This window comes from Chiloscyllium plagiosum, unplaced genomic scaffold, assembly GCF_037043375.1.
Source record: "Chiloscyllium plagiosum isolate Xiang-an unplaced genomic scaffold, Cpla_swu_hap1 HiC_scaffold_13, whole genome shotgun sequence".
Lineage (NCBI taxonomy): Eukaryota > Metazoa > Chordata > Chondrichthyes > Orectolobiformes > Hemiscylliidae > Chiloscyllium > Chiloscyllium plagiosum.
This window is the reverse complement of record NW_028270151.1, coordinates 31,911,657-31,937,519: the sequence shown is the minus strand read 5'-3', so window position 1 is coordinate 31,937,519 and position 25,863 is coordinate 31,911,657. Positions and strand designations below refer to the sequence as shown.

At 38.9% G+C, this 25,863-nt stretch overlaps 1 protein-coding gene across 8 annotated transcripts in view; it reads left to right on the top strand.

The window, feature by feature from the left end:
* sphkap (SPHK1 interactor, AKAP domain containing) overlaps positions 1 to 22,271 on the top strand; it is a 401,197-nt gene extending 378,926 nt beyond the window's left edge. For all 8 annotated transcript variants that reach the window (XM_043702455.2, XM_043702458.2, XM_087993467.1 and 5 more), the window contains 5 exons: positions 11,014 to 11,175; positions 17,348 to 17,434; positions 18,578 to 18,630; positions 18,718 to 18,902; positions 20,133 to 22,271. In XM_043702455.2, the coding sequence (XP_043558390.2) occupies positions 11,014 to 11,175; positions 17,348 to 17,434; positions 18,578 to 18,630; positions 18,718 to 18,902; positions 20,133 to 20,279 (634 nt within the window). In that variant the 3' untranslated portion in view covers positions 20,280 to 22,271. The remainder of the gene's footprint in view (positions 1 to 11,013; positions 11,176 to 17,347; positions 17,435 to 18,577; positions 18,631 to 18,717; positions 18,903 to 20,132) is intronic.
* The last annotated feature ends 3,592 nt before the right edge of the window (positions 22,272 to 25,863 follow it).

Genomic DNA, 25,863 nt, shown 5'->3' with positions numbered 1-25,863 from the left:
TGTGATCATCATCAGAACAGATTCAACCTGTTGTATAAATCTTCTTTAAAATTACCCACTTTACTGCCATGGTTGTCCTGATCAAGATTCAGATCCTTGCCTGTCCCAGGTATATTTATTGGAGGAAACCAGGGAGAAATGCTCTCAATGTTGAAGTAACGTTGCAAGCCAAGGTTTGCCCCATGTTTCAAGAGTTAATGTTCCCAAAGCCACTTTAACAGTAACTGAGAGCAGGGAAGTGAGGAGGGTCGCTTAGCAGGGGTGTACATACAAGGGTAGTGTGCCAGATGGGTAAGGTGCCAAAAATGGTCTATGTTGGTAGAATGGAAAGTAAGTGGATGAATGCTTAAGGTAGGTCAGAGGATTGTGTCAGTGTTAGTGATATTGGTTTTGTAGGGTCAGGTTGATATGGATTGGATTGGGGGTGAAGTGGGAGTGCCATATTGGTTCCTACAGGGGTGAGTTATGGGGAGGTGTGTCAGCTGTATTGAAATCAGGTTGGGGGCAGAGGGAGTGGTTTTATCGGGCCCAGTGGGAGTTTGGGTTTGGGGCTGAGGGGTGTTGGCTCCAGTGGTTGTTGTGCTGGGGGATAAGTGTCATTTGTGGCAGGTCGGACCAGGGGGTTGGGTTAGTGCCAGGTCAGGCAGCGTCGGACCAAGGAGCACTGAGTGATAGGGTTTGGATCTAGTAGCGCGTAGCACGGTCAGGTTTATGGGAAGGGTGGCAGAGAGGAGTGGTCAGGTCAGGTCAAATCAAATCTAAACATCATGGAAATGCAGTTGGGGGTTTAATGTTGAATTTAGGGTTCGGAGTAACAGCCAGATTTGTTTTGAATTAATTCCCTTTGAGTGCAGGTCATTTTAATGAAACTGCAACTCCAAAAAGTGGCTCAATCCTATCCCAGAAACTGATAGTGTCATGTAGATCCTCTCCTGAACCTTGAACTTCAATGGTAGCAAAACAAAATAAGTTAAACTGATGTCCAATGTCTCTGCAATAGTCAACTGAAGTTGTTTTGAAACTCATTATTCTCACTGTCTAAAATCATTTCAAAAGTGAAATACAGTATGGAAATGTTATTTTTCAAAGTATAACAGGACATGCTTCTGTTGCATGAGAGTTCTTCAAATTGACAGGTACAGCAGGTACAAGAATCACCAACATGTCATCATGTGAGTGACTGATGCTTTGTTGCAAAACCTTCAAATATTTCCATCACTATAAAAGCACATTTGTGATGGTCTGCCACTGTGAAAAAGGCTTTGCATTTATGTGAGACTTTTCCCAATTTCAGTGTTTTATAGTCAATAAAGTATTTTTGAACTGTAGTCGCTGCCATATTAAATTTGATTTGATTTGATCTAATTTGATCACACATCAACAATGAGACACACGACCAGACAACGTTTTGTTTGTGATGTTGATTGAATGGTAGGTATTGACCAGGATAACGGGAAAACTTTCCTATTCGTTTTCAAGTAATGCAGAGGGATCTTTTATACACACTTGGATGAACATTTAGGGACTTGGTTTCACATCTCACTAACACATCTGAATGTATACGACCCACTCAGTACCACATTGAAATATCAACCTATGCTTCTTTGTAGTCTAGAATCAGAACACTCAACCTTCTGACTCAGAAGACTACCAATGAGCCAAGGGTGACACAATGGTATACAATGTGATATTAGGATGATGATTTCCATCTAGGTTCTTGGTTAGCAGGTTCTCAGTCATGATGAGCCAAGTGAAAGGAGTTGCTGAGTAGCAGTGAGATGCTGAGTAGCAATACTGTTTACAGAGCATTAAGCTGTCCTTCAAGATATGAGGGACCAAATGGCCTACTCCTGTTCCTATTTCTTACGGTCCTATGGTTCAGAGAGGGTCCTTTACTTAACGTTCTTCATGAGATTGGTGGAAGATGCTTGGAAAGGATTTCAAAACATCCTACACACAACAGAATACTGAAATGTTCCGAATTATTACTTTTTAATTCTGAAGTAACATACCAATGCTTCATCCTTGGCTTAGATTAGTTTATCACTAAATTAATTTTATTGTTGCCATTTCTTGAGCTGTCCCTCAGGGAAAATCTTCCTCTCAATGAAGGTGACAAGTACAACTTTGAATTTCTGACTATTTGACGTCACAGACCAATCACCCGGAAGACTTATCAGAAACAGCACTATGGAAGGTGGAATATAAATACATTGCTGTTGAGGAGACAAAAAATTTCCATAATTGGGCATTCACAGTTACAAAATTAGCTGTGTCTTGTTGTATGGCAATTCCAAGTAATTTCTAGATAGCTGACTAATTACACATTGATCTATTTAATTCCCTGTGGCAACTTATTAGAATTGGGCAAAAGGAATATAAACTTTTGATGCTGAGTAAATGCTTGCTGGCTTGTGCAATAGCTAAGTCAGTCGAATTATTAACCCTAAATGGTAGTCTTCCAAGTTCTTGATCAATGACAGATCCTTTTTTCCGGGTCATCCTCATTAGAATTTACTTTAATAGGAATCAACTCTGCATGGTGAACATGGTGGCTCAATAGTTAGCATTGCTGCCTCACAGCACCAGGGACCTGGCTTGGGTTCCACCCTCAGGTGACTGTCTGTTTGGAGATTGCATGTTCTCACTGTATCTGCGTGTGTTTTCATCAGGTGCTATGGTCTCCTCCCACAGTCCAAAGATTTGCTGGTTGGTTGGATTAGCCATGTTAAATTTCAGTGATGTGCAGACTAGGTGAATTAGCCGTGGGAAATGTGGGATCAGAGGGACTGGGTAGGATGCTCTTCAGATGAGTGATTTGGACTCAATGGTGTGGACTGAATTACCTGCTTCCACACCATTGGGATTCTGTGATTCTATGAGCTGCTATATTCTACTTGCGCAATGTAATAAGCAATATCTTAGTATTTCCTTGTGACCCAAGCTTTATATTTATCTTTTTTTTCACCCGTGATCCATTGGTTTCCCTCAAAGCACAGCAAGCATCACTCAATGAGATGGATCTTGATATGAATCATTAAGTTAATCCATATAATTCCAGGTCACTCAGCATCCTGACTTGGAACTATATCACTGTTCCTTTCTTGTCACTGATCAAGTTCCTGAAACTTCCTTCCTGACAGCACCGTGGATTTCCCTACACCCCAAGAAATGCAGCAGTTCGTGAAGGTAGCTCACAGCCACCTTCTGAAGGTCAATTCAGGATGGGGACAATAAATGCTAGCCTAGTCAGTGATGACCACATCCCATGAATGACTTTTTTGAAAATGCACAGAACATAGTTTTGATAACATTCCCATTAACCTGGACAACCTTTTCACAACATTAGAAAATAATAAATAAGTGGCATTTCCATACATAGGTGAATAACGTTATTTGCCTTAAATAATGTATCTCACACCTGCCCGTTCTCCACCACTGATTATAACCATCTCCCGATCATTTTCTGCACCTTGCTACTGTGAAGATTTGTACTCAGATGATCGCGCTGCTTGCAAAGGTATTCTATGTGTCTACACCCATGTCTTTCTCTTGACCAACAGCTATAAAAATTAATCAAAGACTTCACAATACTGACCTGTTTAAAGTGTTAATCACCAACAATAGAAATAACTTAATAGATTCTTGATGGATTACAATAACAAAGAAAAATCGGTATGTTCATTTGTATCTAAATTGCTTATTTCTCAACTTGTTTTGTTTTAATTTGAATAAATGCAGTTATTTAGACCGCGATATTTAAAGTTATAGCCATCTTCCCCAATTATTTCTGTAGTTAAAAAAAATCATAAGTATTGTAAAATGTGATAAACATATTATGCTGGCTATTTTGAAAAGCAGTTTTGAATTAATTTGTTAAGAACTAGATTTGACCAAATGTATATAATTCAGTGTGCCTATCACTTGACAAAATTGTCAATAAAGTTGTCAAAACATCCCTGTATACATAATCAGTATCTCATTGTAAATTTCATGGCGATTGGAAGATAAATAACTGAACAATTCTGACAACTAGAGTTATTACATAATGACATGTTGGCCTTGAATACAGCAGTGTTTTGAAGGAACACCATTGACTACATGATATAATACACTGTCGATCAACTGTGGATCTCAAGCAGGGGAATTTTGTGGTCAGTGATAAAATAGCAATACTATCCAATGACCCCAAACACCACAGTCCAGACAGATCTAGTAATCTCTGTGAAATGGAATTCCCCAGCAATGATGCCAACAAATACAGCAAGTAGAAAATCATATTGAAGTATTTTCATGCACAGTAAACAACAAACTGAACAGTTAAAAGCACTGAATCCCTTTGCTTTTAACTTAAATTTTCAGATCACAAATCATATGATTAATTAGTTTGAAGCTAAAAATTACGATCAAAGTTAAAATAATTTTAAAGTGTGTAAAGTTTTAACTTCAAGGGAAAAAGTTGAAATTCAATTTCAGAGATAACAGCTTGTTTATGAACTTAGTATACTGTTAAGACCCTATAGACTTCATTAAACAAAGTTGTAAGTTTACAAGGGTTTTTCCAGGATTAAAAATGGAAGTTCTTGTCAATTCATTGATTGCTTAGGGATTGCACACTGAGGGGATGGAACACAAAAGTACAATCTTTGGAGAAGCGATGTGTGACTGATAGCGACCTCAGGATTTTCATGTTATTCTGCACAGGTGCAGACCGTTAATTTACGATTACTTTTAAGGAGTAATGTGAGAGGATGCTGCCCCTTTATTACGGTTACTTTGTCCTTGGCTTTTTTTTAAGAGAGGTCATAAAAGACACAGACTGTGAAAAATCTATGTTTGAAGGGTTTTAGGGCCAATTTGATTATAGCTAACAGGTACTGCCTCAGGCAAAAAGCTTTTAAGTTTAAAGAAAAGCCCTTGTACAATGAAAGGGGAGTGGCCGTATCTCCCAGCTCAGGTTTTCTTTGGTTTGATTTGGTTTTTGGCAGTCTGGCTATTCTCTGAAGGCAGTTAGGCTGTTTTGTGAAGCTGCTGGAGCCAAAGAAGGAGGTCTCTCTCTGTCTTTTCACATGTAAGACCCTGGGTTTGACTTTACCTTTTGTGCCAAGTGTGCTTATGGAGATTGTTGCAAGTATTGGGAACAGCATCATTAAGTTGGGATAATCTGTTGGGTCTTCAGATAGGTTGTTATTCTGTATTTTGTTTTCTGTTGTTTGTATTTCATTCAGTAATCTTATAAATAAATTCTGTTTTGTTTAAAACTAAATGGTTTGACCAGCTGCATCTCTCCTGGAATATCCACTTCACACCTGCTTAAAACAACTAGCAAAGTTAGGGTCTGGGCTACCTTCTTAAATGTTGTGACAGGGTCTGGCCTGGTGCATAACATTACTGATGAAGGCCTCCTGCCCAAAACATCGATCTTCCTGCTCTTCAGATGCTGCCTGACCTGCTGTGCTTTTCCACCACTACTCTAATCTTGACTCTAATCTCCAGCATCTGTGATCCTCACTTTTGCCTAGTTGATTTCAACCTTACTGCGAATCCTCTTGCAAGGATGCCTACCTTGAAGAAGTTCTCCGCCTCTCTCTACAAAGATCTCAGTGAGTTTCTCTTTCACTGCAACACCCAGGTCATTATTTCTGATGAAGGGCTCCTGCCCGAAGTGTCAATTTCCCTGCTCCTCGGATGTTGCCTGACCTGCTGTGCTTTTCCAGCACCACTCTAATCTTGACTGGTGCATAACAGACTGGGGGCTCTTTGTGGGATTTGTTCTGTATTTCTGATTTGGGATTAGGATTGTTGGACTCGAAGGTGTCTTTTGTTAGTGTCTTTTGTTCTGTGTGTTGATTTCGGTTTGTTTAAACAGTGCTTAGGATAGCAATGGGTCTTTCAGTCACTAAAAGTTTTCTGGGTTTGGAAGAAATGACTTTGGGGATTTTAGAAAAGATGATTAAGACCAAGCTGTTGGAATTAGCAGACAAGCTGGAACTGGAGCTGACTACTTTCATGAGGAAAGGAGAGATAATTACAGCAATAGCTCAGCTCTAAATTTGCTGGAAATGCCATCAGAATCTTTAAGAGATGGTTAATGTTCAATTGAAAATAGAGCAGCTTGAGTTAGAGGCAAAAGACAAGGAGTTACGATTAAAAGCAGAGGAAAGACACAGAGAGAGTGAAAGAGAGAAGAGAGAGAAAAGGAGAGAGAAAAGGAAAAAAGAGAGGGAGTTTGCACTTCAGAAACTGTCACTTAGACAGGAGCCCAAACATTCACTTCCTGAAGTAGTAAGAACTGATGTGGAAAAGCAGAGAGCTAAAATGGCAAGATTAGCAGCTGAAATGGCTGATGATCATGAGTTGGCCCATAAATAAAAGTTTGGCTTCCAAAATCAATTTCAATCCATGAGTGAAAGAAGTTGGGGAAAAGAGAAATCCTCATTTGAAAAGGGAAAGGTAAATCTTGGTGAAGATCATAAAGATAACTTACCACAGAGTTAAAAGGAAACCCTTGAAGGGGGAGGAGAAGTTTAAAAGCTCTGGTGTTTTCACTGCAATAAAGTAGGTCACATGAAATCACAGTTTTGACGGGTTAGGAAAAGCACTGGGAAGCTAGATGTAGGTAAACAGGATAAGCCAGTGAATTTTGTTGGAGTGATAATGGAAAGTACAGTGGAGGCTAGAAAGCTGCACCAGAATGTACAACCTGGTTGGAGGTTGGTTATGGCAGAAGTGACAGATCTTCTTAAACCATATACCTGCAAAACTAAAGTTTACTCACATAGGCCAGAGGCCGCAGGTAAAAAGGTTAGAATATTAAGAGATATAGGATCCTGTCAATCTGTGACATTGGAAGATGAGGAGATATGTATCTCTGAAGGACAATTGTCATAAAAGGTGCTAGTACCAGGAATTCATGGTGAGACAAGAAGTGCTCAATTATGTAAAGTGAGGTTACAGTGTCCAGTGAAGCATGGGGAAGTCACGGGTAAGAATACTGGACAAACTCTCAGCTCCAGGAATACAATTTGTCCTTGCTAACGATATAGCTAGCTCACAGGTAGGAGTGCTGCTTAATTTCAGGCAAACTCAGGCAACTGAACTATTGCAGGACACATATCCTGGGATTTGTCCTGACTGTGGTAATGAGGTCAGAAAGTCATCAGTTGAAACAGGAGAGATCAAAGAGTACAGATAAGGAAGTTGAAGTGGAATTAGCAGACACTCTGTTTGATCAAATGGTTGACATAAACCAGGAGCAGATGGATAACAAAACAGTTTAAAGTCATGCTGTTTGGTATGAAAAATGCACCAGCCACATTTCAGAAACTAACCAATAAGGTAATTGCCGGATTACCCAACTGTGTCATTTATAAAGATGACCTGGTGATTTTTAGTCACACATGGAAGGAACATTTGCAACATTTATCAGACATGGTTGATCAACTTCGGAAGGTAGGCTTGGTGATAACCCTGACTAAACATGAATTTGCCACAGCCCAAGTCACTTTCCTGGGGCATGTTATTGGACCTGTAAAAATGACCCCACAGGATGCAAAAACAAAGGTAATTGGGGAGTTTCCCATACCAATGATAAAAAGCGCAGTACTACAATTCCTGGGATTGAGTGGATTCTATCGAAAATTCAAACCAAATTTTAGCAGTATACTGCTCCACTTACTGAATTGCTAAAGAAAGGCATGAAGTTTCAGCAGACTATCAGAAAGCATTTGACAGTCTGAATGCTGTGTTAACCACTGCCCCAGTATTAGGCATACCTAATTACGCAAAGCCATTCAAGGTCGCTATCGATGCGAGCAATGTGGGGTGTCGCTGCTGTGCTCTTGCAAGAAGATGACAAGAAGATAGACAAAACTATAAGGATTTCTCCAGGCAATTGAACATTCATCAGCAAACAGTTGAGAAGGAGATTTGAGCTTGGTGTCGGTGTTACAACATTTCAATGTTTATATTACCAGTGATATATCTGAGACAACCATAGACACTGATCATAACCCATTGGAGTTTGTGAAGAAATGTAAGGACAAAAATGTCAGACTGTTTAGATGGAGCATGTTGTTACAACCATTCAGTTTGAACATTGTGCATGTGGCAGGCCTTGAAAACATGCTTGCCAACGCATTGTCGAGGCTTGAATGAGAAATGGAGGTGTGCGGTGGCAGGAGAACGACAGACTAAAACAGAATGTAGTTGTGCTTGTTTGCATGTTTATAGCCAATGTAATGTATATGTGTATTGTACAGTACTATCAATTTAGGATTAAGGGGTTTCAAAATGAAGCCATCTTTGGATATTGATAGTGAACCTTTTTATAAGGGTATCTGGATGCTGCCCTTTTATCAAGTTTATTTTGTCCTTGGCTTTTTTTTCCCAGAGAGGTCGTAAAAGACACGGACTGAAAAGTCTGTGTTTGAAGGGTTTTAGGGCCAATTTGATTATAGTTAACAGATACTGCCTAAGGTAAAAGGCTTTTAAGTTTAAAAAAAAATACTTGTACAAGGAAAGGGGAGTGGCCAGTTCTCCCAGTTCAGGTTTTCTTTGTTTTGATTTGGTTTTTAGCTGTCTGGCTACTCACTGAAGGAAGTCAGGCAGTTGTGAAGCTGCCTGAGAACCCCAGAGAAGCAGGTCCAGGCTGGTACTCTCTCTCTGACTTTTCACGTGTAAGGCCCACGGTTTGGTTTTATCTTTTGTGCCAAGGGGTGTATATGGAACTGCTGCAAATATTTTGAACAGCATCATTAAGTTGGAATAATGTGTTGAATTTTCGGATAGGTTGTTATTCTGTATTCTATTCTTTTTTGTTTATGTTTCATTCAGTAATCTTGTAAATAAATTCTGTTTTGTTTGAAACTAAGTGATTTGACCAGCCGCATCCCTCCTGGAATATCCACATCACACCTGCTAAAACAACTAGCAAAGTTAGGGTCTGGGCTACTTTCTTGAAATGTTTTGAGAGGGTCTGGCCTGGTCTATAACAAATGTCAGTGAATGCTAACAGTTTTACACACATTACTACCTCAAATTCTGGTCTGAAAGCTCACAGCCATAAAGTTCCATCTCTCCTTTGTGAATGTCAATATGCGTTAATAAGAGGGACACTGCAAGAGAGAAAGAGAGAGACAGAAAGAGAGTGAGAGTGTAAGAGACTGGCAATTGGCGCATGACAAAAAGAAATATAACCAGATAGGGAAAAACCACTTATGACAACGCGCTTATTGTAAATTTAAAAATGTATGGCATGGTTAAATCATACAATAATTTGCTAGAAGAAATCTAAATGAAACTAAATGAAACAAAGTATATCTGATTAACTGCAGTTTTAATACAGCACATACAGTCAATAAAGAGACGATATTTCTGTGTAAAGTTTTTTTATACACAACAGACTTCCTCACTCGTCTAACAGGTCAATCTGTAACTTTGTTTTTACAACAAACCTTTTTTTTGGAAGGTTCCAATATAGTCAGCTAGTCTGTGACTGGAGTTGATGCATTGAAATATCGAATGTAATAGTTATCAGGAGTAATGTGAATGTGGAATTTAAGGCGCAAACAGATCAGTCATGATTTTATTGAATGTCAGCATATACGAGTTGGACCGAAGGGTCGGTTTCCGTGCTGTACATTTCTATGACTCTATGACAGACAGTCTTCAGGAGCTGAATGGTCTGCGACTATGTTTTGTATGTTTGTATGAAAATTTCCTTCAACTTCACAAAGGGGAGAGTGGAAAACAGTATTTGTTTCATTTATCTCAACCTACAGCAATAAAACATGCAATACCTCATGGATTAAGGCATTTGAATTACTATAAAGTCCTTTTTTGAAAAATCAGTATTTCTAGTTCTGGGACTCATGTTTCAGATCTTTTATAGCTTCAATACTTGATAGACCTAGTAATTTGCTCTGCACTAATCTACTGCAACACTACAATTTATATTTCTCTAGCAGGGATCAGAAAGCTAGAAATCTAGGGGTAGCTAGTCTGAGAAACGTGATTGGGCACCTAGGAGACTCACTCACCTGTAATCCATGGGAGAAATTCAACCTTGTAGAAATTTCTTTCTGCTCCCATCAGAGTAGAGTCTAAGTGTAAAATACAGAGCCAAAAGAGAGTGCTTTGACAGTTGGCCACTATGATGTGTAAGTATTAACTTTCAACATCCAAACCTTTGAGGAGGAGAAGTGGTGACTGTTCTTAATTGACCCCTGTAATTAAAACTGCATTGAACTTACAATTTTCATGGTTGACTTCTGTGGCAGACCAAATTGGTTAATTCCCTATTATCCAACCAATATTCTTTAGAATTGATTTGAGTACCAAACCACACTGTTGGTTTACCACAGCATTCAAAAGTGAAAACCAGGCTGGTTGCACAGCAACTAAATAAAATCCATAACTGATTGTAACTTTATTGCTACAGTTCCTGGCTCTATCACATATTTGTGATTAGAGTATAGAAAATAACCATGATATCCCCCCTACAGTTTAGCTGCAACTATTAAATAAAATGTCAGTACATTGGTCTTTCATAAAAGGGTGACTTTCTGACCTTAAAGTTCCATTGAGGAGCATTGCCTGCCAGAAACAGGCAGAGCTTACAAACATTCACAATTGTATATTCAGTTGAATTCAGCTACATGTTCTCTGTGAGAAGTCCTTTCAACAAAGTGTTAAATTGGAAAATCTCCATAATATAGAAAACTGCCCGATTCACACATGCAGTGAATTCAGGAGGCTCAGCTCATGTAATGAATTGCAGCATGTCGTAACTTTTGCCTGGTGTGTTTCCTGTTCCATCCCAATGGAATGTGAAGGAGCAATCTAGCAGGCATTATTAGCAAGGGCCCAGGAAATTGGCCACGCAAATATTTTCCTGTTCAGTGATTAGTTTATAGAAAGGAAATGGAGCAGGAGGAAAAATATTTGAATCAATTATTCCGTAATGTTCTGTTAATTCATTTCCTCTTTCTGTTATTGTTTTGTCCCAACAAGCGTTCTGAAGAATCCGACACCAGCAGCAACGGAGAAGGTCGGAGCTGATGAGCTTCCATGCAGTTTGAGCACCAGCGACGATAGCATGGGGAGCTGGTCACAGCTCGTTAATGAAGAAGACCATGCAGAAGACAGCAGTAGCTATCTTCACCTAAGTGAAAGGTTGTTAAAAGAACATCAAAGTTGATTTAGTGAAGGACAAGAACTGTACGATTGCTATTTAAATTTACAACCTGATCACTCTAGGGTAATGATAAAATGTTAGGGTCTAATCAGACATTTTACTGATTAAGATTAAAGCATCTTGTGTACCTTATGCTATTAATTGCCACATGATGTTGTGAAAAGTAATAAAATGAGTGGCATAGCAGAGAATCATCTAATGAAAGTTTGGTGATACAGAACTTGAGTATTGTTAAAAAAAAAACATTTCGTCAAAGCATCTTTGTCTTGGACATCAAGACAATTTTCAATAAATACCAATACACAGAGAAGCTAACATTTTATCTTGTATAAAAGGAGAGTGATGATTGTTTGGCAAGTGGACTCTGATTGGTAATGGCTTTGCAAGGAAGAATGCACCAGATGATAACTGACATTTAACTGCCAAGTTAAGTTTAAACTTAAACCGGGCATGTTACCTTACTCTTTGATGGTAAACTGAGGTAGATTGGGCACTTTTCAGGTTCATAAGCTCACCCAATATACAGTGAGAAGTGATCTATTCAGGAGAGTCATTATTCCACAGGATGGCTTTGACATGCCATATTTCAGCATTATGCTTGCACGGTTAACAAATGGCTCAGGTCCTATTTATGGTGTTCCAGTTAAAATAAGTTTTATAGTGCATGGTACAAGAGGAATCCAACTCCAAATGAAGATAAAGAGTAGCAGACAGTAGTAGAGTTATTTTCTCAACAAGGAACAGGATCTCATTTGATTGCTCCATTTTGTACATGAATTTAAATGCAGGGTAGAACCCATTATGACATACATTGGAAAGTCTTATTTGTAGTTGTGAATTCAAATATAGCAAATGTGTAATCTACATGTCAAAAGTAAACAAAGGGGAGGAAGTTAGGTGTCATCCCATAGAAGACATATTTCTCATGGAATCCAACAAAAATGTTTGCAAGAGCTGGGCTAGTGAGGACTCCATGGCAACATCATGTATTTGGTTCGAGACAAAAAAACTGCAGATGCTGGAATCCAAAGTAGACAAGCAGCAGTTTGGAAGAATACAGCAATCAAGGCAGCATCAGGAGGTGGAGAATCCAACTTTCAGTGCAACCCTTCTTCGGGACTGGGGGTAGGTGTAGGGTGAGCTACAGATAAAGGGGGTGGTGGGGCAGGGTGGTGAAGTGGAGACAGTCGGCCTTGTCCTCACCATACATCATCCTTCAACACTTCCACCAACTCCAAGTAGACACAACCACCAAGAACATCACCCCTCCCCACCCCTCTCTGCCTTCCACACGGACTGTTCCCTTCGACAGTCCTTAGTTTGTGCCACTCCCCCCCCTCCATTGCATCCAACCCCCCACCACCTTCCCCTGCAATCAGAAAAGATGCAAAACCTACCAGCACACCCCCCCTCCTACCCCCACCTCACCTCCATCCAGGGATCCAAACCACCCATTTTAATTCCCCTAACTAATTCCTTTCCGACAGGACTATCCTTGGCCTCCTCGATTGCCATAACAAAACACACTGCAAATTGGAGAAACAATACCTCATCTTATGCTCGAGCAGCTATAGCCTGGAAGACTCAACATTGAGTTCTCCACCTTTCCCAATTCCCTTCCTATCCCCTCCCCACCCCTTCCACTCTTCTCTACCACTGAACGGATTCATTCCACCCATTGACCAATCAGGTCTACCTGTCTTCACCTATCCCCACCTCACCACCCTGCTACCATCACCCCCTTTATCTGCAGCTCCCCCACACCCAACACCAGTCCCAAAGAAAGGTTACACCCAAAACATCGACTTCTCCACCTCTTAATGCTGCCTGGCTTGCTGAGTTCTTCCAACCTCCTGCCTGTCTATTCAACATCATCCATTTGGACATTCGAATGCCACTTTGCTGTTAATGTGGAAGTCCTGTATCGTCTTTGCAAATGTGAAGAATCTTTCACTAGGTTTGCAGTAAACTTGCTCAAATCTGATTGCAGCAATTCATCCAATTCGTTTTGTGCAGAACCAATCATAACAAAAGTAGAGTGTAAATAAACATCACTTTTACATATCTTGGATACCACTTGCATAAAATGAAACACAGAACTGCAGATTCTGGAGGTAGCAAACAAAACTGAAATTGCTGGAGAAATTCAGCAGGTTTTGAGTCCAGTGAGTCTTCGTCAGCCTGTGCATTTATGGATTTTGCAAGTTGTGAGGATGAACCCCATCATATATATCACCCAGCAGCTCATTGTTCTTACAATTGCTTTAGCTTTCTTTTGAACAAGATTGTTTGGTCATATTGAGCTACAAGTCCAATAGAAAAGATTTTGGACCCATCATTAAGAAAGGTGTGCATTCTGTGGATATAGTTTTGGTGGTAACGGGTGAGCATTTCAGTCCCTGCCTTGAGTTTACCAATTTGTATCTGGATTGACCTCAAAGCCTTCACAATATTGCCAGCCATTCACATTGCATGTGAAAATTAGACAAGTTGTTTGGAATTATGTAATAGATATCACTTTCAAGGATTCATTGTCTTCAGTGGATATTGGCTTCTGGTTGGATAGTTGGAGGGAGTAGACAAGTTCAAACTCAGCAAATACCACCAAAGCAAAATATTGGTGATACTGAAGATTTGAAATATGAACAGGAAATATTGGAGAAACTCAGCTGGTCTGGCAGCATCAGCAGAGAGAGAAAGAAAGTTACTGATTCGAGTCCAATAACTCATCTTTGCAACTGATTTAATGGGGGACACAATTTAAACTATATGCAAAGCAAAACTCCTCGCTTCCTAAGAGCATGTAGTCAGAGAGGTTTAGTGTGTGTTTAATGGCATCATTTATTTCATTGCCCCAAATCTCTTCTAGTGAAGCGGGTTTAAGGTGCAACCACATTTCAAGCTAGTGCTGTCATTTATTGAAGCAGTGTATGGATCAAATCAAAAATGAAAGAAGTTTGTGCACTTAATGCAAGCACAGCTTAGGGTACAGTGTAAATTAGTAACCCTATTATCAATCTGTTCAATCTCATATTGCATATATGAGCTTCAATTGTGGGAATATGTCTCACTTTAACATTACCATTATATTTAAAAATGAAAATTGACACAACCTTGTTTAATATGCTTTTGGAGAAATTGAATAGCTTACGTATTCTTAATTTACCTGCAAGTCTTGTGAGTATTTCATTGATATCTGAATTTCATCTTGAATGTAACATTGTCTTATGTATCTCAGAATAATATTTGGGAGAGCAGATCCTGAGAATTGCAAACCAATGAGAACTCGCTTCTCATAAAGTAAAAACTGTTGTTTTTCCCTTACCTTTGCATTTCTTTCGATGAAAAGCGCAATTGAAAAGCTCTGGAAAAGTATGCCCTTTCTCATAGAGGTTTGGTGTCTTAGTGTTGATAAATATCTCGATGATGATTAGTACTAGTACACTGATTGAAAACAACCGGAAATGAGTCCACAGCATGCTGATCACTTTCAAGGATTAATTTGATGCCCACCATAGTTTGAATTGTTGCGTATATGTTTAAAGTATCAGATAATCTGCATGATAATGCATTTTAGCAATGTTTCATTCTTTAATGAAAATATTCTGAGAAGGATTCAAACTAACAGTCTAATTTCATTAATGGAACTTATTTGGAGAATGAGAATCTGGAAATCGTATGTCAGCTTATATTTCCTAAATAGCAATATGTATTCCTGCCAAGATAATACACGTCAGAGCTCTATCTTTACTAGCAAGCAGGATAGTATGTAATAATTCTCATAACCAGTTAAGACTGTATTCATGAACCAAATGCATGTCTTGTAACAAGTACATATGATAGAAAACATCTTGAGCTCTCACTGACAAAACACATTCACCAACATTTAGAATGTTCATTTCAAATGAATCAATTTTGTGGAGAAATCTCTATCATTTCTCACATTCTGGTTTGTTTCCCATCTTATTGCTATCCAGGATATGAGTGATGCAAAAATGTGTTTTAGTGTTTTCATTTTGCCCCATTCCTTACTCCAAACACAAAGGCAGCATTCTGAGCAATGTGCTCAGCTGTTTAAATTGCTCACCAATGCTGAATAACACCTCATTTGGGGTGACACATTTGGACTGAGAGAAATGAACGGAATAAGATAAAGGTGCCATCCTGTTCCACAGAGAGAAGTGACCAGTTTATGCTATTGAAGCCACACATAGTGGTGATTTGTAGACAGTCAAGGACAGCCTTATGTTGAGGTGCCCTCAAGCTTGCATACCCCAGGTTGTAGGGCTGCTGGCCTCAAGCTTCCTGATTGGGCCTGCAGATTTGAATGCTGTCTCCTGAAAGGTTGTGCTTCCAAGAATGCTCATTGAATGGATAAGCTTGAGAAACTCAGTTCAGGTCCTTTTGTCTGCAAGGTGTCAACCATAATTAAAATTGTACATTTACCTCCAAGTCAGTATATCATGGGTTAAAGATGTACTCCAGGGTTGAGCACATGATCTAAACTTACACCCCGGTCCTCACCTTCCACCCCACCAACCTTTGTATACATCACATCACCCTCTGCCATTTCCGCCACCTACAAACAAATTCCACCACCAGAGATATATTTCCCTCCCCACCCCATCCGCTTTCTGTAAAGACCATTCCATCTTCCTTCCCACCTATCAACTCCACCCTCCTCCCCAACCTATCACCATTACCCCACCTCCATTTACCTATCACACTTTCAGGTAACTTGTCCCCAGCCCCACCCTCACTCCCATTTATCCCTCCACCCCTCTTGGCTCACAAGCCTCATTCCTGATGAAAGGGTCTTGCCCACAACTTTGATTCTCCTGCTCCTCGGATGCTGCCTGACCTGCTGTACTTTTTCAGCACCACACTGTCAACTCCATTGTAGTGCCAACATAATGCGGCATTGACTATTGTTCTGTCTTTGACTGAAACATTAAATGAGTTCTCCCAATGTGCTGGACAACTCTGATCCATAAGTGAACACCTAAAACAGATAACCTAGTTATTGTCGCATTGCTATTAATGGGATCTTGCTCTGCAAACATTGACTGCTGTGTTTCCCCACATCATGACAATAATTTTGCTTCTTGGCAACTTACTGGGCTGTGAGATCCTGTAAGGTACAAATTCCTTCCACCCTAAAATGGTAATTGGAGTTCTTTGTGCATCACAAAATTTACAATTTGCACACTTAATGAGGCCTTCTATGTGAAACATGTCAGTTTCAACTAGTGACCAAGACCCTGACAAAATGGTATTAACTCGGCACTATGTCGAATCACCTGCTTTTGAGGATATTATCACTTGGTGAACACTAATTTCAAAATGTTAAAATCAGCCCTGTCATAATCAGTGTTACGTTATTGTAAGTGTCTTCAATGATTAAAGGTGGACTTGGAGCTATGCAATATAGGTGAAAACTGCTGACGTTTTATCAAGTTGTAATACATTGTATATGCCAAAGGTAAGCATAACTCATTTGATAATCTTAGTCTCATGTCATATTTAATTGTTGGGTTAATAAATCAATTTAAATATAAATAGAAAGCACTGTCTGAAGTTTCTACACTAATGTAATTAGATCTTGAATTTGCTACATTAAATTTGGCTGTGCCCTGGGCTTTAAAAAATAAATGAATGCAGAATGTATAAAAGCTTAGCTCAGCATATTACTTTTAATGGAAGTAGTTTGGTTCATTATAGTTCTATACAGCTGCATCATTATGTGGCTTAATTTGATGATGTGTATTAGAAGTAAACTAAAAGTGATCCATTGTAGATCTATAAAATAGGTGTGACTGGGAATTGGTTTAATGCCTTAAGAGTAATTGTGAATGATTAAATGGGATGCTATGTAAAAAGTAGATGGTAATGCAGTTAAGTCAATAAGATCCAACAACAACTTACTTTGATTTTGCCTCTTAAATATGGAAAATTTCACAAAGCATTTAATAATCAATTTAAGAAGAATGGGAAGTGATTTGAACGACTGGGATTGTGCAAAAATAGATGTGAAACAATTACATCCATTGGATTGGGAGAATTCTTTACACTAATTATACTTTCTTTTGAAAGGTTTTTTTGTTGTAGAGAAATAATCCTGTTTAACTTTGAATTCTTTGTTTCCATAAGCAATGGGAACAGCAGCGCTTCGAGTAGTCTTGGCTTAGTGGATCTGGATACCTACCAGGAAACCCTTTCATCACGTGCTTTACCCAGGTGTGATATAATCTTCACAAACATAAAGAAAGAAAGTTATTCTTTAGCACTTCAAGACTTGTGGGTTGTGTTTATTTCCTAAGTTGACATTCTAGTGCAGTAACAAGGGAACAAAAACAGAAGTTGCTGTTTTGGTTGTCATACTATAAGAAGGATGTGGAGGCACTGGAACGGGTGCAGAGGAGGTTTACCAGGATGTTGCCTGGTATGGTAGGAAGATCGTATGAGGAAAGGCTGAGGCACTTGGGGTTGTTTTCATTGGAGAAAAGAAGGTTTAGGGGTGACTTGATAGAGGTGTACAAGATGATTAGGGGTTTAGATAGGGTTGACCGTGAGAACCTTTTTCCATGTATGGAGTCAGCTATTACGAGGGGACATAGCTTTAAATTAAGGGGTGGTAGGTATAGGACAGATGTTAGGGGTAGGTTCTTTACTCAGCGAATCGTGAGTTCATGGAATGCCCTGCCAGTAGCAGTGGTGGACTCTCCCTCTTTATGGGCATTTAAGCGGGCATTGGATAGGCATATGAAGGATAGTGGGCTAGTGTAGGTTAGGTGGGCTTGGATCGGCGCAACATCGAGGGCCAAAGGGCCTGTACTGCGCTGTATTCTTCTATGTTCTATGTTCTATGTTCTATGTTCTATGAAAAGCTCAGCAGGTCTGGCAGCATCTGTGGAGAGAAAGCAGAGTTAGTGTTTCGGGTCCAGTGACCCTTGCCTCAAAACAGTAAGGAAGGAATGGATCTCTGGGACTTCAACCTCGAGAGAAAATAGTGAGGGCGAATGTGATCAAGTAAGTGGATACCACCTGGAAGATTCAGTTGCTCTGTGGGTCTGATGTAAGGGTCCCAGTGCCTGTGCAAAACTTCAACCTAAAAATGTCAGTCTAGATATGCACAAGTCTAAGTGTGAATATATCCTGGATAAAGAATGTTCTGGTTAACTGCATTTTACACTAAAACTTCCATCTGCCAAATTGCACAACAAAGTTCAACTTCTCTAGTCTTGTTGATGTGGAAAATAGCATTGCAAGTTACACATAAAAATTCAAATAGGGAAATCAACTACAAAGAGGAAATATTTCTGTCACTATACATGATAAATCTGAATGTGCTGTTAAATAATCATTACTTTGTTTTACCAGTGAACTCGTAAGCGGAAAGGAGCCAGTGAGACATAACACGGAGCATTTGGATGGTAAGGCTGGATAATCAAACAAGTAACTTTCTGATTGTCAATCATTCCATATGAATGAACATAGGGTTATTTTTAATTGTTTTTCAGAAAGCACATCTCAATTAGCAATGGGTGCAGTCAGTTGCCACAGAGAGTTTCTTGTGCTGAATTTTGACATGAGCCCTGAATGCGTTGACTCAGAATTGCGAGCAATCTTGCAGTGGATAGCTGCTTCTGAACTTGGTTTTCCAGTGATTTACTTCAAAAAATCCAAGGAAAAGAAGATTCAAAAGGTACGTTTCATTTAAGTATAGCAATTGCTGACATGTTATTCTTGTCTCCTTCACATAGTGCTTCTTGTATCATTTGTAATTTCTAGGGCAGGAGACTGATTGGTAAATACCTGGCAGTTTTGCATCAGGTCAAGCAATAAATAGCTGGTTGACAGCTTTACCTTCCAAATGAATCTTGATCCCTGCAGAACAGATGACTGTACTTCTATTATTAATAGGTGTCAGAACTACAACAGACAACTTACAGCGAAGCTCTACAATTAGAAAATAAGAACATTAATACAATCATACAGAATGTAGACTGCCAGTATTAAAGTATTAACTAACGTAAAACATTTGAAATATTGATTAAAGGTCATTTTAAACGTGGTGGTGGGAGAAGTTTCAGAAACAATTATTCTAAGCAAAATGAATAGCTACTGAGGTAACTGCAAGTTAATTAAGACAAGCCAGCTTGGATTCGTTGGGGGGAGAATCATATTTAATTAACTTTCTGGTGTTTCTGATGAGGTTACAAAGAGGATAAATGAGGATAGTATGTTTCACATTTCTTCCAAGGCTCTTTAAAACAAGTTTTTTTAAAAAAGTCAAGTATTACAAAACAGCTTTGTAAGTAACATTAGAGCTCAGGGAACAACATGGTCAATAGCAACACAGATACAAAATTAGCTGAGTGACATGAAACAGAGTGGTGATGAGCTTTTTTTGCTCAAACTGGTTTTTAGTAAAACAAAGTAATGATTATTTAACAGCATATTCAGATTTATTCCCTATGGGTTGCTTTTTGATATATATCAATGAGCTAAAGTTTGCTGTACTGTGAACAGTTCAAAAATTTGCAGATGACATGAAATTTGGAGATTCTGTAAACTCATCATTAATTCCTTGCTGAGAGCTCAAAAAGACTATAACTCAGTCCCTGGGAAAATATTACTTGATTTACAGCTCTGGCTCTCTGATCTCTGGTGTCAATTGTACAGTATTTATTTACACAGGACAAAGAGGTTTCCAGTACTCACAGCTTCTACTACTGTTACTTTAAGGATTCTGACTGACACATTTATTGCTCTGTAATAAAATGACAGTTTTTAGCAATGTGAAAATTAATGAGTAAACTAGTGTGTTTTAAGGGTTTTTCAAGTCAAAGCTTGCTATTTCAAGTTTTTGACAATATAGTAACATTTTTCAAGGCACTGTTATGCAATCACTGATTTCTTTGTTTGAATTCAGTTTTTAGATGTTGTCCACTCTGCTCACAAGAAAGCTTGGAAGCTCAAAGATCTGTTTCTTGCAATTCTGCAATATTGTAAAGTGCAGGAGGAGGGAGGAAGCCTTTCAACAAGAAGTCTATTTGACTGGCTTCTTGAATTCAGCTAAAGGTTCATTTTCAATTTTGACTTTGTAAATAAAGGGGTGTAATAGTCAATTTTTGGAGTAGGTTCTTATGACTATTTTAAAGCTAGTTTGTGTTCTCCTTGAAGTGATTAATCATACACCATGTAAACATGGGGAAAACCAAACAGTACTGTACACAACATGTGAAAGCTATCAATTTGTGTAGGTCAGTCTGGAACAACTTTCTATTTATATTCAAGATACGGTGTTTCTGTCATTGGCAGATTTGACTTATACGTATGATTACAGTGGATAAATATGCTCTTACATTGCCAAAGCAGCACCCATGCTTTGCAGTGTATCGCACAATAGCTAACACTGATATAAATGAGCCACACTGTAAAAGTTGAATAAGTTGCTAGCTTTTATTCTGATGTGTACTGTATATGTGAAGAAGCTGACACTGACATGCACAAGCCATAATGTATCAGACAGCAACAACTGTCAGCTTTTACCAAGTGTGTATTGTATATTTGTGTGGCATGTATTTTGAGCAAATTTGGATAGTGTTTTTTAAAAATATTTTTGCAATCATCTTATGAAAATTATGTAATGTATGTACAGTGAGCATGTATGTCTACACAAACAGTCTTTAAGTTCCTGTGTAGATTGAGTTAATCACAACTGCAACAATAATTTTGATGTACTGAGGCTGCTTCTCTGTTTAAATGATTATGTAATATTAGGTCAAAGATCAGAATGCAAGACTGAAAAATGCACCTTCTCCAAACCAAAATCTTTGCAAAATGCTGCCAATTAGAGATATAACTGTTATACGAATTCCTGACAGCTTTGTTACAAGGACCATTGTATCTGGCAAAATAAACAAGTAAGTGGGAATTAAACCACTTGAAAACTAGACATTGTGATCAATACATTGGTATTGAAAAAGTCTGTCCTTACTTTTGAAAAAAAATCAGTCACATGTCTAATTGACATTTACACAACCCCTTTCATGTCTACCAGACATCACCAGCTACAGTGATGTACTTTTTAAGTGTAATGTAAGAAACTCACAAATCAAACTCCAATAAACAGCAAGGTAGTAATTGTCAGGTCACCTGTTTATGGATAAATTCTGACCGGGACCCCAAGGATAATCACTTGCTTTTCTTCAGAATAGTGCTATGAGATCTTTTACATCCACTTCATCGATGGGGCCTCAGTTTAACTTCTCACCTGAAAGATAGCATCTCTGAAGATGTAACAATAGTGTCAGCCTCAGTTTTTATGCTTAATCCCTGGAGTGCAGCTCAAGACAAGAATCTTGTGACTCAGTCAAGAGTGCAATCAACAGAGTTACTGAGGGTCATCCGACCCGAAACATTAACTCTGATTTCTCTTCACAGATGCTGCCAGACCTGTTCAGTTTTTTTCCAGCAAGTTTTATTTTTGTCTCTGATTTACACACTGTCATTTAGTAGGGAAGTTATACCTGTTTTTGCCAGTGACAGGATGGGTGATAAATAGAAAAGAATGTCCTCATGCAGTTTACATATGGCCTGAGTATCTGTTTATTTTCAAAACAATACATTTCTTTAAATAGGTATTTTTTAAAAAAGCACAAACCAAGGAGATCAGAGAGAAAAATGGAACAAGCCACAACTAACACTAAAATCTACTGTTTCATTAGAAACAAATATTCAGGGTTAAAAAGAATTTGGATTCTGTACAAAAATATGACTTAATTTGTACTATTGCGTACAAGCTATTTTGTTAAATTCAGTCAAATTAATTTTTATTTATGAGTTTATTTACAGTACCATAGTAAAACAGTAAAATATTTCAGAACATGTGCACCTCAAGCTCCCACTGAAGTCTTGTTTACGATTTTGTGCTTTACCTTGTATAGTACTGTAACAATAATTTCCTGATTACTGTAAGAACTTCGCATGACATAAATCCATCTTCTTCACATTATACCATGAAACTGGATTCATCATGGATGTAGCTTACAATAAATATTGATTATAAGTGTCAGGACTTGTGTTGTTCCTCCAAATTCTAGAACTTTTACCTCTCTTTTTCCTAATTGTTTTTTACATGCTGTACATCCTTATGACTCTATGACTGTATGACCATAATGTATAGGAGCAGCATTAGGCCATTTGGCCCAGGAAGTCTGTTTCTCAACCCCATTCTCCTTCCATTTCCCTGTAGCCTTTGATCCCCTTAACAACCAAAAACCTATCTATGTCTCTTTTAAATGTACTCAATCACTTCGTCTCCACAGCCTTCTGAGTCAATGAGTTCCACAGATTCACCAACCTCTGGTTAAAGAAATGCCTTATCTCTGTCATCCCTTCACTCTGAAACTGTCCGTTTGAGTCCAAGTCTCTCCTCCTAGTGGAAACATCTTCTCCATGTCCACTCTATCCAGGCCTGTCAGTATTCTGTAAGTTTCAATGGAATTCCCTCCTCATCTTTCTAAACTCCATCAAGTGCAGACCCAGAGTCCTCAACCATGCCTCATGTAACAAGCCCTTCATCCCGTGGATCATTCTTGTCAACCTCTTCTTGACTACCACGAACACTAGCACATCCTTTTTTAGACACAGAGCCCAAAACTGCTCACAGTATTCCAAACGTGGCCTTTTACAGCCTCAGCAGTCCATCTCTGCTCTTGTATTCCAGCTAATGGATGCTAACATTGCATTTGAACACCTAACTATCAAGTGAACCCTATATGTTAAGAGATTCCTGAACTACAGCTCCTAAATCCCTTTCTGCTTTGGATTTCTGAAGTCTTTTCCCATTTAGAAAATAGTCTATATCTCTATTCTTCCTAACTAAGTGCATAACCTCTCAATTTTCCAGATTATGCTTCATCTGCCACTTCCTTGCTCACTCTCCGAGCCTAAGTCCTTTTGCAGCCTCTTTGCTTCCTCAATACTACTTGTCCCTCCACCTATCTCTGTCTCATCTGCAAACGTAGCAACAATACCTTCAGTTCCTTCATCCAGATCATTAATGTGCAATGCAAATAATCGTGGTCCCATCACTGACACCTGTGGAACTCCACTAGTCACTGACTGTTGTCCTGAAAAAGACCCTTTTATCCTTACTCTCTGCTGATTCTCTATCCATACCAGTACCTTGACTCTAACACCACAAGCTCTTATTTAGCAGCCTCCTTATCATAGACCCTCTGGAAATCCAAACAGATCACTTCCATTGGCTGTCCAATGTTTAACATGCTTGTTATCTCCTCAAAAACCCTGCATCTCCAAGTACTCTGCAATCTCATTAATAATACGCTAAAATCTTACGAATGCCCAAGGTCGGGCTAACTGGCCTATAGTTTCCTGTCTTCTGCCCCTTCTCTTCAATAAAGGTGTCACATTAGCCAATTTTCAGCTCTTTGGCACCCTCCCTGACTCCAGTGATCCCCAAAAGATCACCACCAATGCCTCTACAATCTCCTCAGTGATGTCCTTCAGGACGCTGGATGTAGTCCCTCTGGTTCAGTGATTTATCGACCTTTAGATGTATCAGCTTCCCCAGCACCTTCTCCTTAGTGGTGGTCACTACAGTCACCTCTGCTACCTCTCTTGAAGTTCTAGTATGCTACAGGTGTTTTCCGTTATGAAGACTGATGCAAAATACCTATTCAATTCCTCAGCCATTTCTTTATCCCCCATCAAAACATCTCCAGCCTATCTTTCAGCAGTCCAATGTTCACTCGCCTCTCTTATCTTTTATACATCCAAAAAAGCTCCTGCAATCTTTTATATTACAAGGTAGCGTAATGTCATAGTTCATCTCCGCCGTTATTGCTTTTTAAGTTTTCCTTTGCTGATTTTTAAAGGCTTCCCACTAATCTTCACCATATTGTATTCAAAACATATGACATATTGTTTACTGAGGAAAGGTATATCATCAATGACTTACCAATTATAGTAAAATTCAGGTACACACCATGAACATTGAATTTTGTATTAAACACTATAACACCCAATCTGTTTATCAGCTATCTCGGCATTTAAGTCTCTGAGGCTGACATCATCATATTTCAATCTGGTTATGCCCATTTTCCAGGAGTCTCTGATTCAATATGCATAAAACATAATTTCTACCAATCTTTTATGAGGCAAGTCAATGACTGTTGTAAGACTAAAGGCAGTAAATCCCAACCCTGTTGCACAATAACCATCTGGCAAACTGTGCCAGTGTGCCTTCTATTCACCCTGGAAACTTGGGTAGGATTAGTGTTAGATTCTTTTGCCCATAATGGCTCTGATCCTGCTCCCATTCTTCTGTGTGGGTGAATGTAAGCAAAACCTACATTTATCAAACACTTTTCACAACATCAATGTCTCAAAGCACCTTGGAAGTTCTTGTGAAGTATAGTCAGTATTGCAAAGTGTATATGCAGTATGCAGCCAACTTCTCAGCATAGCAAGCTCCTACAAACAGCAATGTAATGCTCAGGTAATTTTATCTGAGACGATGTTGACTGAGTGATAAATATTCATCAGAATACCCAAGGTTAGTCTCCTGCTTTTCTTTGCAATAGTGCCACAGGATCTTTTACATGTACCTGAGAGGGAGGCAAGGCCTCAGCTTAATGTCGTATTCAAAAGATGATGTCGAGGAGTTGGTGTTGGACTGGGGTGGACAAAGTTAAAAATCACACAACACCAGGTTATAGTCCAACAGGTTTGTTTGGAAGCACTTGCTTTCCGAGTGCTGATCCTTCATCGGGTGATTGTGGAGCATAAGATCATAAGACAGAATTTATAGCAAAAGATTACAGTGTCATGCCTCTGAAATGAAAGATTGAACAAACCTGGATTGCTGTTGTCTTTCATATTTTAGAATGGGTTATAGGTTTCGGTTCATTAATATGTAATTCCCAGAACTTCTTTTAAGTTAAAGCAACTTAAAGTGACTTTTCAACCTTGCATTTCAATTGCATGACACTAATCTTTGGCCATAAATTCCATGTCTTATGATCTTATGCTCCACAACCACCTGATGAAGGAGCAGCATTCCAAAAGCTAGTATTTCCAAATAAACCTGTTGGACTATAACCTGGTGTTGTGTGATTTTTAACTGTATCCAAAAGATGGCATCTTTGACAATGCAGCATTCTGTCAACACTGCATTAGTCTGCCAAACTAGATTTTTGAGCTCAAGTTTCTGGAATGGGACTTCATTCCAGAATATTGTGACTCAGAAGCAAGAGAGCTAGCAACCAACTGAGCGATGGCTCTTTTTAAAAGGTTTTTCGAACATTAATTGAATTAGTGAGTGCGTCACAGAAGAACATTTAGTCTGAAAAGGTCACGGATGCTCAGGAAAAGGCTTCAATCAATCTTTTGCTTCCTGATGCAGTTCAGCCAAATTCCAGTAGAGGTAAGAGTGTTTTTTTTTTATTGGAACAATTCGTTGTGATGTAGAAAAATATTACAAACATTAAAATGTAGCAAGAGTTCCTTTGCAGTTGCCAAAGATAATGTAGTGGATTCTGGATCAAGTAGTTCCAAGTCTGCCTCCCTGTACAACTGTGATTAAGTTTCCCATTCTATGAAGTAAACAAGAAAATAAACTGTGTGCATTTCTA